The sequence below is a fragment of the Mastomys coucha genome, unplaced genomic scaffold (assembly GCF_008632895.1).
Source record: "Mastomys coucha isolate ucsf_1 unplaced genomic scaffold, UCSF_Mcou_1 pScaffold15, whole genome shotgun sequence".
Taxonomy (NCBI): Eukaryota; Metazoa; Chordata; class Mammalia; order Rodentia; family Muridae; genus Mastomys; species Mastomys coucha.
Genome location: NW_022196897.1, coordinates 87,984,023 through 87,998,246, shown reverse-complemented (window position 1 = coordinate 87,998,246; position 14,224 = coordinate 87,984,023). Strand labels below are relative to the sequence as shown.

Sequence of the window (14,224 nt, the reverse complement as noted above, 5' to 3'; positions counted from 1 at the left end):
GGTCAAAGAAGAAATAAAGAAAGAAATTAAAGACTTTTTAGAGTTTAATGAAAATGAAGCCACAACATGCCCAATCTTATGGGACACAATGAAAGCAGTGCTAAGAAGAAAACTCATAGCTCTGAGTGCTTCCAAAAAGAAACTGGAGAGAGCATATACTAACAGTTTGACAGCACATCTGAAAGTTCTAGAGCAAAAAGAAGCAAATATACCCAAGAGGAGTAGATGGCAGGAAATAATCAAACTCAGGGCTGAAATCAACCAAATGGAAACAAAAAGAACTATATAAAGAATCAACCAAACCAGGAGCTGGTTCTTTGAGAAAATCAACAAAGTAGATAAACTCTTAGCTAGACTAACTAGAGTGCACAGAGACAGTATCCTAATTAAACAAAATCAGAAATTAAAAGGGAGATATAACAATAGAAACTGAGGAAATCCAAAAAAATCATCAGATCCTACTACAAAAGCCTATACAAAACAAAACTGGAAAACTTGGATGAAATGGACTATTTTCTAGACAGATACCAGGTTCCAAAGTTAAATCAAGATCAGATGAACGATCTAAACAGTCCCATATCTCCTAAGGAAATAGAAACAGTCATCAATAGTCTACCAACCAAAAAAAGCCCAGGACCAGATGGGTTTATTGCAATTTTATCAGACCTTCAAAGAAGAACTAATACTAATACTCTTCAAACTATTCCACAAAATAGAAACAGAAGGTACTCTACCCAATTCGTTCTATGAAGCCACAATTACTCTGTTACCTAAACCACACAAAGACCCAAGAAAGAAAGAGAACTTCAGACCAATTTCCCTTATGAATATTGATGCAAAAATACTCAATAAAATTCTCGAAAACCGAATCTAAGAACACATCAAAATGAACATCCACCATGATCAAGTAGGCTTCATCCCAGGGATGCAGGGATGGTTCAATATATGGAAATCCATCAATGTAATTCACTATATAAACAAACTCAAAGAAATAAACCATATGAAACCATTAGATGCTGAGAAAGTATTTGACAGAATTCAACACCCCTTCATGATAAAAGTCTTGAAAAGATCAGGAATTCAAGGCTCGTACCTAAACATAGTAAAAAGCAATATACAGCAAATCAGTAGCCAAAATCAAACTAAATGGAGAGAAACTTGAAGCAATTCTACTAAAATCAGGGACTAGACAAGGCTGCCCACTCTCTCCCTACCTATTCAATTTTGTACTTGAAGTCCTAGCCATAGCAATTAGACAACAAAAGGAGATCAAAGGGATACAAATTGGAAAGGAAGAAGTCAAATTATCACTATTTGCAGATGATGTAATAGTATATTTAAGCAACCCCCAAAATTCCACCAGAGAACTCCTAAACCTGATTAACAACTTCAGCAAAGTAGCTGGATATAAAATTAACTCAAGCAAATCAGAGGCTTTCCTATACACAAAGGATAAACAGGCAGAGAAAGAAATTAGGGAAACAACACCTTTCACAATAGTCACAAATAATATGAAATACCTTGGTGTGACTCTAACTAATCAAGTGAAAGATCTGTATGACAAGAACTTCAAGTCTCTGAAGAAAGAAATCAAAGAAGATCTCAGAAGATGGAAAGACCTCCCATGTTCATGGATTGGCAAGATTAATATACTAAAAATGGCCATCTTGCTGAAAGCAATCTACAGATTCAATGCAATCCCTATCTAAATTCCAACTCAATTCTTCAAGAGCTAGAAAGAGCAATTTGCAAATTCATCTGGAAAAACAAAAAACCCAGGATATCGAAAACTATTCTCAACAATAAAAGAACTTCTGGTGGAATCACCATCCCTGACCTCAAGCTGTACTACAGAACAGTTGTGATTAAAAACTGCATGGTATTGGTACAGTGACAGGCAGGTAGATCAATGGAATAGAATTGAAGACCCAGAAGTGAGCCCACACACCTATGGTCACTTGCTCTTTGACAAAAGACCTAAAACCATCCAGTGGAAAAAAGACAGCATTTTCAAAAAATGGTGCTAGCTCAACTGGCAGTTAGCATGTAGAAGAATGCAAATTGACCCATTCTTATCTCTTTGTACAAAGCTCAAGTCCAAGTGGATCAAGGGCCTCCAAATAAAACCAGATACACTGAAACTAATAGAAAAGAAAGTGGGGAAGAGCCTGGAGCACATGGGCACAGGGGAAAGTTTCCTGAACAGAACACCAATAGCTTATGCTCTAAGATCAAGAATTGACAAATGGGACCTCATAAAATTGCAAAGCTTATGCAAGGCAAATGATACTATCAATAGGACAAAATGACAACAAACAGATTGGGAAAAGATCTTTACCAATCTTACGTCCGATAGAGGGCTAATATCGAATATACACAAAGAACTCAAGGAGTTAGACTCCAGAGAACCAAATAACCCTATTAAAAAATGGGGTACAGAGCTAAACAAAGAATTCTCAACAGAAGAATATAGAATGGCTGAAAAGCACCTAAAGAAATGTTCAACATCTTTAGGCATCAGAGAATTGCAAATAAAAACAACCCTGAGATTTCACCTCACACTAGTCAGAATGGCTAGGATTAAAAAACTCAGGTGACGACCGGGCGTTGGTGGCACACGCCTTTAATCCCAGCACTTGGGAGGCAGAGGCAGGCGGTTTCTGAGTTCCAAGCCAGCCTGGTCTACAGAGTGAGTTCCAGGACAGCCAGGGCTATACAGAGAAATCCTGTCTCGAAAAAAAACAAAAAACAAAAAAAAACAAAAACAAAAACAAAAACAAAAACAAAACCTCAGGTGATGGCAAGGTTGTGGAGAAAGAGGAACACTCCTTCATTGCTGGTGGGATTGCAAACAGGTACAACCACTCTGGAAATCAGTTTGGCAGTTCCTCAGAAAATTGGACATAGTACTACCAGAGAACCCAGCAATACCACTTCTGAGCATATACCTAGACGATGATCCAACATGTAATAAGGACACATGCTCCATTATGTTCATAGCAGCCTTATTTATAATAGCCAGAAGCTGGAAAGAACCCAGATGTCCCTCAACATAGGAATGGATACAGAAAATGTATGTTTACACAATGGAGTACAACTCAGCTATTAAAAACAATGAATTTATGAAATTCTTAGGGAAAAGGATGGATCTGGAGGATATCATCCTGAGTGAGGTAACCCAATCACAAAAGAACAAACATGGTATGCACTCTCTGATAAGTGGATATTAGCCTAGAAGCTCAGCATACCCAAGATACAATCCATAAACCATAGGAAATTCCAGAAGAGGGATGACCAAAGTATGGATTCAAAGTGTGGAGCAGAGACTAAAGGAAGGACAATCCAGGGACTGCCCCACCTGGGGATCCTTCCCATATTCAATCACCAAACCCAGACACTATTGTGGATGCCAGCAAGTGCAGGCTGACAGGAGGCTGATACAGCTGTCTCCTGAGAGTCTGTGACAGTGGCAGATTAAAACAGAAGTAGAGGCTCACAGCCATCCTTTGGACTGAGCACAGGGTCCCCAATGAAGGAGCTAGAGAAAGGACCCAAGGAGCTGAATGGGGTTTGCAGCTCCATAGGAGGAACAACAATATGAACTAACCAGTACCCCCAGAGCTCCCAGGGACTAAACCACCAACCAAAGAATACATATGGTAAGACTCAGGGCTCCAGTTGCATATGTATCAGAAGATAGCCTAGTCAGTCATCAATGGGACTCTTGGCCTGTTAAGGCTCTGTGCCCCAGTGTAGAGAAATGCCAAGGCCAGGAAGTACGAGAGAGTGGGTTGGTGAGCAGGGGAAGGAGGGAGGGAATAGGGTTTTTTTCCCCAAAGGGGAAACCAGGAAAGGGGATAACATTTGAAATGTAAATAAAGAAAATATTTCATAAAAAATTACTGCATAAAATTGCCCAAACTATGGATATAAGTTGTATAAGAAATAAGAAGAGAATTTCACATTTAACCTTGGGTGCCCCTTTCAAGAATCTCGTTGCTTATATATGCAACATTCCTAAACCTTAAAATACTAAATTTGTTGGGTTCCAAACATTGTAGATAGTAAATATTTAATTTACAATAGCAAAGAGCTGGAAACAATCCAGTGACAATTAAGTATAATAATTCTTGAAATGCAGTCACATGTAACTGTAAAAAGAAATGAAGAAAATAGATCTAATCTGATATGAAACATCTCCAGCACACGTTGTTAGCAATGTTTGTGGTTCGTTGTTTGTTAGCAATGTTTGTGGTTCGTTGTCTGTGTGTGAAATGGGGAAAGAAAGATAAATGCATGTGCCTATTCCCTTGCATGTTCAGATACAGAAAACAATTAACCTATCTCGATATTAGATAGGCAGCATAACACCAAATGGAAGCCACATTCATTGATTTTGCAGTATAGCATTTTGATTATACACACCCACCAGCATGTATTCTAAAGTTAAGGGTAACCATAAAGAATCATTACTATATGCAGCAGGATTGTTGGTGGTACATATACTGCTATTGTTATTTTGCACATCTATAGCATGCTATATGATGAGACAGATAAGGAATTACATTACTATTAATGGGAAATGGTTTTTCAGCATCAGAGGAAAAAATCAAAGAAGTAAATACCCTTGTACTGCTATGTATGGACTTGAGCATTTGTATGCATTTTTTTTCTTTAAAAGAAGAGTAGAGAATAGATAATAAGGGGATGAAAGATAAATAGATGATAGATAGACTAATAGATAGATGATGGATAGACCACACCTTTAATCCCAGCACTCAAGAGTCTGAGTTAGAAAGGTTTTAAGTTCAAGAACAGCCTGAACTACAGAGGGATTATGTCTTAAAGGCATTGGGGTCTGGTCACGTAGCACAAAGGTAACATGCACCCTGGGCTTGATTGCCATCACTGTGTTTGCATGTTTATATGGGGGAGCGGGGCATTCACAAATATCATACCAAGGAAGAAATTAAAACATGATTACCTATTAACAATGACAACCCAAAAGCTAGGAATATCCCCAGTACCCAGACTGTGCTCTTAGAATAAGAGTTTCCTGGAGAAATGACTGATTACTGATCTGGGGCTAGAAATATCTAGGAAATCTGAATGACTTGTTCATGGTAGAAACACAAGAAGCCTTTTAAAGCTAACATGATCATCCCAGTAGTCATGTCTGTGGGATGCGGACTAAAGGACATGAAGAGATTCTCAGTGCCCTAAAATGTGCTCATGTATATGCTAAAGAAGTTATTGACTAAAACTGATAAACTACAGAAATAAACAAACTGCAGGTCCCCAGTGATAAACACCGAGACCTTTCGGGTCCCCAATGGTGGCTGCTTGTGCATTATCAGCTTACTGCTCTGAGAAGGACTTTCAAAGCAGCCCTTTTCCTTGTCCTTGCCTGCCTTTCAGGGTAGCAGAATGATTGGTGTGAGAGAGTCCTTCACTCACCAGAGCCAATTATCACTACCAGCACCCCTGAAGGAGGGATTTCAGATCCTGAATGCTGCCTGTGGATTGTACCTTCATTGCCTATCATGTGACTGACCTTATAATAGCAGCGGCTACCCTGTGGTTACCCAACAGTAAACACATATTCCCCTCAAACTATTCAAAATCAGGCAGATTGTGGCTAGTGTCCCTTTATAGAGGAATCTTAGGGCATTGTTCAGTCATTTCTCTATAAGCTGCTCTTGCCTGTCAGGAAACTGGGCACTAAGTTTCTTTCCTGAAATTAAATGTGCTGTTGCACTGAAGTCAGTCCTGCTTTCATTTTCAATGCTACTCCATGTTTTTTTGGTTTTGATTTTGTTTTGTTTTGTTTTTTAAACCAGAGAAGACAGAAATTAGAGAAATTCCACCATCACAGTTTTGATCTTTCATTCTTCAGCCTTCAGAAATCTCACCTGACACTCTCTGTGTTTCCCATCTGATGTGTCCTAGAGGGCAAGATGAGCCTCCTGGCAGGAGTCAGAATGTAAGGCAGTGAGTTCCAGGTTTTTCATACTGGAAAATGCTCAGTGCCAGCCACAATGAAAGCATGCTGAGAAGCTCAACATCCATCATTCCTGATTTCCACTCTTCCCTCCTTTCACTCTTCTCCTCAAATTATCCCAAATTATGGCCAATCCTACTCCTGGACGACTCATCCCTTCACCTAACTCTATCCACCAGGCTTCTGACTTTCATTACAGTCCTCATTAATCCACCCGCAACCCCCATCCTGCCCTTCTCCTGTCCTTTTCCCAACTGTAGCTAAAGAAAAATGACTTTTAACCCTTTACCAAAAGATCCCCTAAAGCCTGAATCTCATAGCAGGACTTTGGAAAAAGCTCTTCCTAATTCGACTCCCATTCCTTCCTTCAGATTGCCCTCCCAACTTAGTATCTCTTGTCTGCCTTCCTTTCCTCACATCTCACAGCATGAACTTGCTTTTCCTCCCAGGATGAGCTCCTTGGAATTCTCAAAACCTCATGCTTCCTCTCGACATAGGTCCTTTGCACATTCTGTCAACAATTGAGCCCACATCATCCCCTTGAGCCTGCTGCTTCCATCTTCAGTAGACAAATCACATTGTCTTGCTTAGTAAGTCTTCATTGATCTCTCCTCTGCTGCACCCCCTTCTCATCCCAGTGCCTCTCTATCACAGCACTTACATAGTATCAATCACAGCTACCTGTTTCCACCCTCCCCACAGGCTGTGAGCTCTGGCAATGCTGGCAAGGTGTCTTTAAATAAAATGCCTAGAGAGATGGCTCAATGTCTAGGAATATGTACTGTTCTTGCTGAGTCCAGTTCTGACACCCATGTCAGGCATCTTACAACTGCCTATAACTCTGGCTCTGAGGATGGATAGGACACCCTCCTCTGTGGAAGCATGTACACACATGTGCACACATTTGACACATATGCATACACACAAACACAAATAAATATTTTAAAATCTTAAAAAAAAAAGAACAGCACATTGTCTTCCCTGTGACTACCTAAGAGCTACTCAGTCTGCTTGCTAAGTGAACAGATGAGTGGACAAATTCTCAGATTTACAATTTGATCATTGAGAAGAATACTAAATCCTCTGATTCCTTTTCCTGCAATCAGACTTGGCAGCGTTGTGTCAGTCTTAATAACCGTGGCACCACAGCCCTGGATGGCTGCCTGCTAGAGTCCAGACATTCAGTCTGTGCCTGTTTATTACCTCAGATAATGTGAAAGCAACTTATGGTGTCCCATCGCACACTCACCTGGGTGAATTAGACAGGAGTCACATTCGTTATCCTCATTCCTGCAGCATGGGATGGTGTAACCCACCACTTCCTTCTTCCCTGGACAGATGCACTCAATTTGATCATATTCACAACACTCTCGACACATGATGTTCCACTCAGCTCCAGGGCAGGCTTCATTAATAACTGTGTATTCTGCAATGGAAAACAAGCAGGTGAGGCTAGAGCCTGGAAGGCTTGGGAAGACCCACAAACTCTCCACCATTAAGAAGCAACCTTGCCCTACCAGAGTATCACCTTTTCTGAATGAGAGGCACTGGTGTGACCTCTTCCCAGTCCAGTAGCTCCAAAGTGAGGTGACTACCTGTCTTAGTCAGGGTTTCCATTTCTGCACAAAACATCATGACCAAGAAGCAAGTTGGGGAGGAAAGGGTTTATTTAGCTTACACTTCCATGTTGCTGTTCATCACCAAAGGAAGTCAGGCTTGGAACTCAAGCAGGTCAGGAAGTAGGAGCTGATACAGAGGCCATGGAGGGATGTTACTTACTGGCTTGCTTCCCTTGACTTACTCAGCTTGCTTTCTTATAGAACCCAAGACTACCAGTCCAGGGATGTCACCACCCACAAGGGGCCCTACTCCTTTGATCACTAATTGAGAAAATGCCTTACACCTGGATCTCATGGAGGCATTTTCTCAGGGGAGGCTCCTTTCTCTGTGATAACTCCTGCTTGTATCAAGTTGACACACAAAACCAGCCAGGACACTAACCCAAGGGGTATTCAAAGCCATTCATTGAGATACAGATAAAATGTGTTCTGCTTGTCATCTTGTTTTCTATCTTTGAAGAATTGCTTCAGATGTTGTGGATGTAGCTCACTTGGGAGACAACTTACGTAGCTAATATGCATGAAGCTATGGTTTTGATCCTCAGCCCCACATGAATTGGATGTGGTGGTGCATGCTTGTAATCCCCTGTGGATGTGAACACAGGAGGGTCATGAGTTCTGGTCTATCCTTGATCTATATAGCAAGCTCTAGGCCAACCTGAACTACAAGAAACATTTTTTCACATACATACATACATACATACATACATACATACATACATACATACAGTTTTTAAAATGCTTCAACAAATACAAGTAGACAAGCAGTAGAATGCCTTCATAATCAATACAGCAATATAAATTCCTTACATTCTACATTTGTTTGTTTTAGCGGATTGAAACCAAAGCACTCATCACCAACTACTGTATCTCATTTCTACTTTTTTTGAGGTATGGCTGGTCACTCTTCATAGCTGCATGCGTTGCTCACTTCATCTCACCAAGAAAGACTCAACTGCAGGGCTCCATAGGGCTCCAGCAATGGGGTCCATCAGAAAAACCCAGAGACCCCTCTCTAGATGGAGCAATTCAAATCCAAGGCTTGTGGCCAAGAAAAGGCTATGTCATTGCTTCCAAACTTGGCTCTTCAGTGTTGCACCATGCCATAGTCATAGTATCTTCAAAGATAAAACCAACAGAGTAGACAAAAGTGCCTTCATTAGTATGTTTACGAGAATGTCAAGGGTGAATTCATTAGCCCAACTTAGTACAACCAAGAATTCTTTCCCAGGAGAAAAAGTGTTGGTGGGTAGGATTTTTTTCCTCTCTTTCTTTTTTCTTTTTTTCATTTCCTTTTTATAAATGCAAAAACATACCTTAAGTAAAAAAAGAAAGCCATCTGGTGAAATCTATAAGAGGAATCAGCTGGAGGTTGTACAGAGAAACTCAAGCTAAAAAAACAGCCCTGCTAGCTGTATTTGGTCTTGTTTTTCTTTTTCCCCACTTTCTATTTCTAAAATTGTTGCATAAGAGCATGAAAGCAGAAGTGGGTCAGGTATTTGTGGAAGAAGTGTATCTGTCTGGGCAAGGTCCCATGAAGCCTTCCCTAGAAACTCCCTGCAGGGATCCCCACATGCACCATGCCTAGCATCTGCGAAGGCTTCAAGGCCTTTGAATTTCATAGTTCAGCTCTCTGTTTCCCTCCCTGACATTTGTAAATTCCAACACGCAGTTGGTCACTATTAATTTACCAAATAGAGCCTTAAAAAAAAAAATCAACATCTACTCTCCAGCTCAGGTTAAAAGAAGATTCTAGAACTATGCAAAAGAACTTTTAGCATATTATGGGATACTTCATTAAATTGGGTTTAGTGTTATGAAAGCTTAGCTTAAGATATGGGATAGTTCATTAAATTGGGTTTAGTGTTATGGAAGTTTAGTTAAAAAAGACTAGCTTTCTTTCATCATTTTGCACAAATTCCAATGGACCAGCAAATATTTTTTGCTTTGCTATTAGATTGGCATGAGGTTTTGTTTTTGATATGCTGTGCTCAGCTGTGCCTCCATGCTGTTAGCCCAGCTTCTAAAATCTAGATGGGAAAGAAAGAAGATGACACACAGGGGCAAAGCACATGATTCTGAATTTGCTAATGAATTATTATTATTATTATTATTATTATATTTATTCTTAGAGAATTTCATACCATGTATTTTTACCATATTCTTTCCTGTCCCATAACTCCTCCATATCTCTAGTTTTTGTTCTTTCTCTGTCTTTAGAAGAAGAAAAAAAAAGCCACTATAAACCATGGCATCCAATCTGTCTTGGCCAATTACTCCTGAGCACAGGGCCTGTCCTGGAGTGTGGTTGATTTTCCCAATGTCACTCCATTGGAGAAAAATGATTTTTCACTTTCCCAGCAGGTATCAACAACTGTGTAGCTTCTTGGCTGGGGTGAGACTTTATACTCATTTCCCTTTCATCCTGCTGGAATTTTGTCCAGCTTAAACTTAGGCAGGCCTTGTGCATGACTTAACAGTCTCTGAGAGCTCATACGTACACATGTTCTGTTGTGTCTGGAAAATGCTATTTTTCTTAAAAGCACCCATCAACCTTTGTGCCCTCTCTTTCTCAAAATGCAGAGGGGCATGATAAAGACACACCATTTGGGGTTGAGCACTCCAAAGTCTCATTCTCCGTACATTGTCCAGTTGTGGGTCTCTGTTAATTTACCATGTACTGCAAGAAGCAACTTCCCTGATGAGGGCTGAACAATGCACTGATCTATGAGGAAAGCAATATGCCACTAAAAGTCTTTTTGGTGTAAATATTATTTGATATAAATATTATTTACATAATGTTTATCTACAGAATATAACTTTTCTTTAGACCAAGAAAATTTACAAAAGGCTAGTACTGCTTTTCTTTTGTAAAAAGCTGTTTCAAGCAAGATACTATACATGGTCACTTGCATTTAGAATGATATGGTAGTAAACAGTGGGTATTAATATTTTATCTGTGCCTTAATCATTTATCAACAATAAAACTTTCAAGCTAAGATTTGCCACCCAATAGGATAGAAGTGACTAGGAGGAACCAATCAAGAAATAGGAAGACCTCACAGCTCCTCAGAGATTTATAAAACAAATTCTTTGAAACAGCTTTACATTATCACAGATCCTTCCACCTTCTAAGCTAACTATACTCGCTGACTGTAAAACTCTTTTTTCAATATCTGTTTTGAGTGCAGCAATTTGTTGACTAATTTGATTCTCTGTACAACAAATGCCTATGTATTCTTAATACAATAAATTACATCTTCCATAAAATTGGTTGATTACAGGTAAATATGAGAGAGGTTTAAAAAAATAAATAGTATTCAGAGATAAATAATAGCTTCTCAGTCACAGTAATTCAACCCAAGTAACATTAAGAAAAAAATCTTTTTCAGAACATAAAAATTTTAAATTTACAAAAATGGCATTGAAATAGCAATGTAAATTATCCCAATGATTTTGTGACATTAGTCACATGAAATAGATGCAGACTTTTGAGAATTCCCATCTAATTTATAGATCTTCCTTCATAACATAAACATTAAATCATAAATTTTACTCCAAGCCACAGAATGAGAAATGCACTCACAGCAAGTTTCAGTTAATTAACATCACTCTTAGATTTGCTGAAGCCAATCCTCTTTGCTTAGGAACTTGAAAAACTGTCCACTATTTTGTCAATATACACAGATGAAAATTGCCTAGATGTAAAAATATTTTTCCAGTTGAGATGCATACAAAGTGCTAAGATACTAAAGCGCCTACCTTTTAAAACAGTGGAGAGATCTCACACTAACACCATATTAACAGGACACCTGAAAGCTCTAGAACAAAAGAGAAGCAAACATACCCAAGAGGAATAGACTGCGAAAAATGATTAAACTGAGGGCTAAAATCAACAAAACAGACCCAAAAAGCAGTATAAAAATATATGAAATAAAGATAATAAAAGTTGATTCTTTGAGAAAAGCAACAAGCTAGACAAACCTTTATCCAAAGTAACTGAAGGATGGAGAGAGACTATCCAAACTAACAAACTCAGAAATGAAAAAGAGCACAGAACAGACACCAATGAAACCCACAGAATCCTAAGGACATACTTGAAAATCTTGTACTCTGCCAAATTGGAAAAAAAAAAAAAATATATATATATATACATATATAAATGTGTATATATATATATATATAGTAATTTTATCAATAGCTACCACTTACCAAGTAAAATCAAGATTAGATAAACAATTGAAATAGATATATAATCCCTAGTAAAATAGAAGCAGTCAATAAAATTCCCCAATCAAAAAAGTCCAGGGACAGATAGTTTTTGTGCAGAATTCTACCAGAATTTCAAAGACAATTTAACACTAATACTCTTCAAATTATTCCATAAAATAGAAACAGAAGGAAAATTGTCAAGTTCATTTTATGAAATCACAGTTACATTGATATCTGAATCACACAAAGACCCAAAAAGAAAGAGAATTATAGGAGGCAAATTTCTCATATGAACATAGATGGAAAAATATTCAATAAAATATTTGCAAACTGAATCTAAGAACACATCACAAAGATCTTTCTCAATGATCAAGGAGGCTTCATCCCAGAGATGCAGAAGTGGTTCAATATATGACAAGCTGTCAATGAAATACACCATATAAACAAATTGAAAGAAAAAAAACACATGATCACCTCATTAGATGCTGAAAAAGTCTTTAACAAAATCCATCATCCCTTCATGATTAAAGCCTTGGAGAGTTCAGGAATACAAGGTACATACCTAAACACTTTAAAGAAAAGATACAGCAAGTCTATAGCCAACATCAAATTAAATGGAGAGAAACTTAAAGCAATTCTGCCAAAATCATGGACAAGACATGGCTCTCCACTCTCTCCATATCTCTTCATTATAGTAAAGTTTTTCATAGAACTATAAGAAAACTAAAGGAAATCAAGGGGATATAAATTGAAAGGGAAGAAGTCAAAGTATTGCTATTTACACTAGCAATGTAAGTATAGTATATATAATGTAATATGATAGTATATATAAATGATCCCAAAAATTCTACCAGAGAACTCTTATAGTTGATAGACATCTTCAGCAAAGTGGCTGGATACAAGATTAAGTAAAAAAACAAAAAAACAAAAAACAAAAAACAAACAAAAAACAAAAAACAACAACAACAAAAAAAACAAAACCAGTAGCCCTCCTACATATAAACAACAAACAGGTTGAAAAAGAAATTAGGAAAATAACATCTTTTACCATACCCACAAATAATATAAAATACCTTGGGGATAACTTTAACCAAGCAAGTGAAAGACCTGTGTGGCAATAACTTCAAGTCTTTGAAGAAAGAAATGACCAGAAGATAGAAAGATCATGGATTGGTGGGATTAACATAGAAAAGAATGGCCATTTTACCAAAAGCAATCTACAAATTACACATCAAAATTCCAACAGCATTCTTTAAAGACCTTGAAAGGATAATTATCAACTTCATATGAAAAGCAACAACAAACAATTTTTTAAAACCCAGGATATCTAAAGCAATCCTGAACAATAAAATAACTTCTGGAGGTATCACCAGCCCTGATTTCAAGTTGTACTACAGAACTATAGTAATAAAACCCATGCTATTGTCATAAATCCAGACATGTTGATCAATGGAATCAAGTTGAAGACATATCCAAGAACTTGCTATTTTTTTTATAAAGACACCAGAAATACATAATAGGAAACAAACAGCATCTTTAACAAATAGTGTTGGTCAAACTGGATCTTTGCATGTAGAGGAATGAAAAAGACCCCTACTTATCACTCTACACAAAACTCAAGTCCATATGGATCAAAGACCTCAAAATAAAACCAGATACACTGAACCTGATAGAAGAGAAAGTAGGGGCCAGCTTTGAATGCATTGTCACAGAAGAAGACTTTCTGAACAGAACATCAATAGTGCAGGCACTAAGATCAGCAATTAATAAATGTGATCTCATAAAATCAAAACGCTTCTATGAGGTAAAGGACATCATCATTAGGACAAAGCAACAGCCTGAAAAAATGGGAAAAGATTTTTAATGAACTCTTAATCCAATAAAGTACTACTACCCAAAATACATTAAGAACCCAAGAAACAAATGTCAAAAAAATCAAACAATCCAATTAAAAAGGATCCCTCAATAGAAGGAACCTAAAATGCTTATAAACACATAAAGAAATGCATCTCTAGCCATTGGGGAAGTGTAAACCAAAACTACTTTGAGATTCCATCTTACACCTGCCAGAGTGGCTATGATCAAAAACACAAGTGACAGCACATGCTGCTGAGGATGTGGAACAAGGGAAACACTCCTCCACTGCTGATGGAAGTGCAAACTTGTACAGCCACTATGTAAATCAATATGTCAGTTCCTCGGACAATTGGGTTCCATCTATCTTAAGTCCCAGCTATACCATTTTTGAGCATATACCCAAAGGATGCTTCATCCTACCACAATTATACTTGCTCAATCATGTTCATTGCTATTCTATTCATACTATCCAGATGCTGGAAACAACCCTTAACAGAAGAAAAGATAAAGAAAATGCATTTGCACATGGAGTATT

At 38.0% G+C, this 14,224-nt stretch overlaps 1 protein-coding gene across 2 annotated transcripts in view; it reads right to left on the bottom strand.

The window, feature by feature from the left end:
• Window positions 1-14,224, bottom strand: part of Pamr1 (peptidase domain containing associated with muscle regeneration 1) — a 97,061-nt gene that overhangs the window by 56,809 nt on the left and 26,028 nt on the right. For both annotated transcript variants that reach the window (XM_031371158.1, XM_031371159.1), the window contains exon 2: window positions 7,251-7,427. In XM_031371158.1, the coding sequence (XP_031227018.1) occupies window positions 7,251-7,427 (177 nt within the window). The remainder of the gene's footprint in view (window positions 1-7,250; window positions 7,428-14,224) is intronic.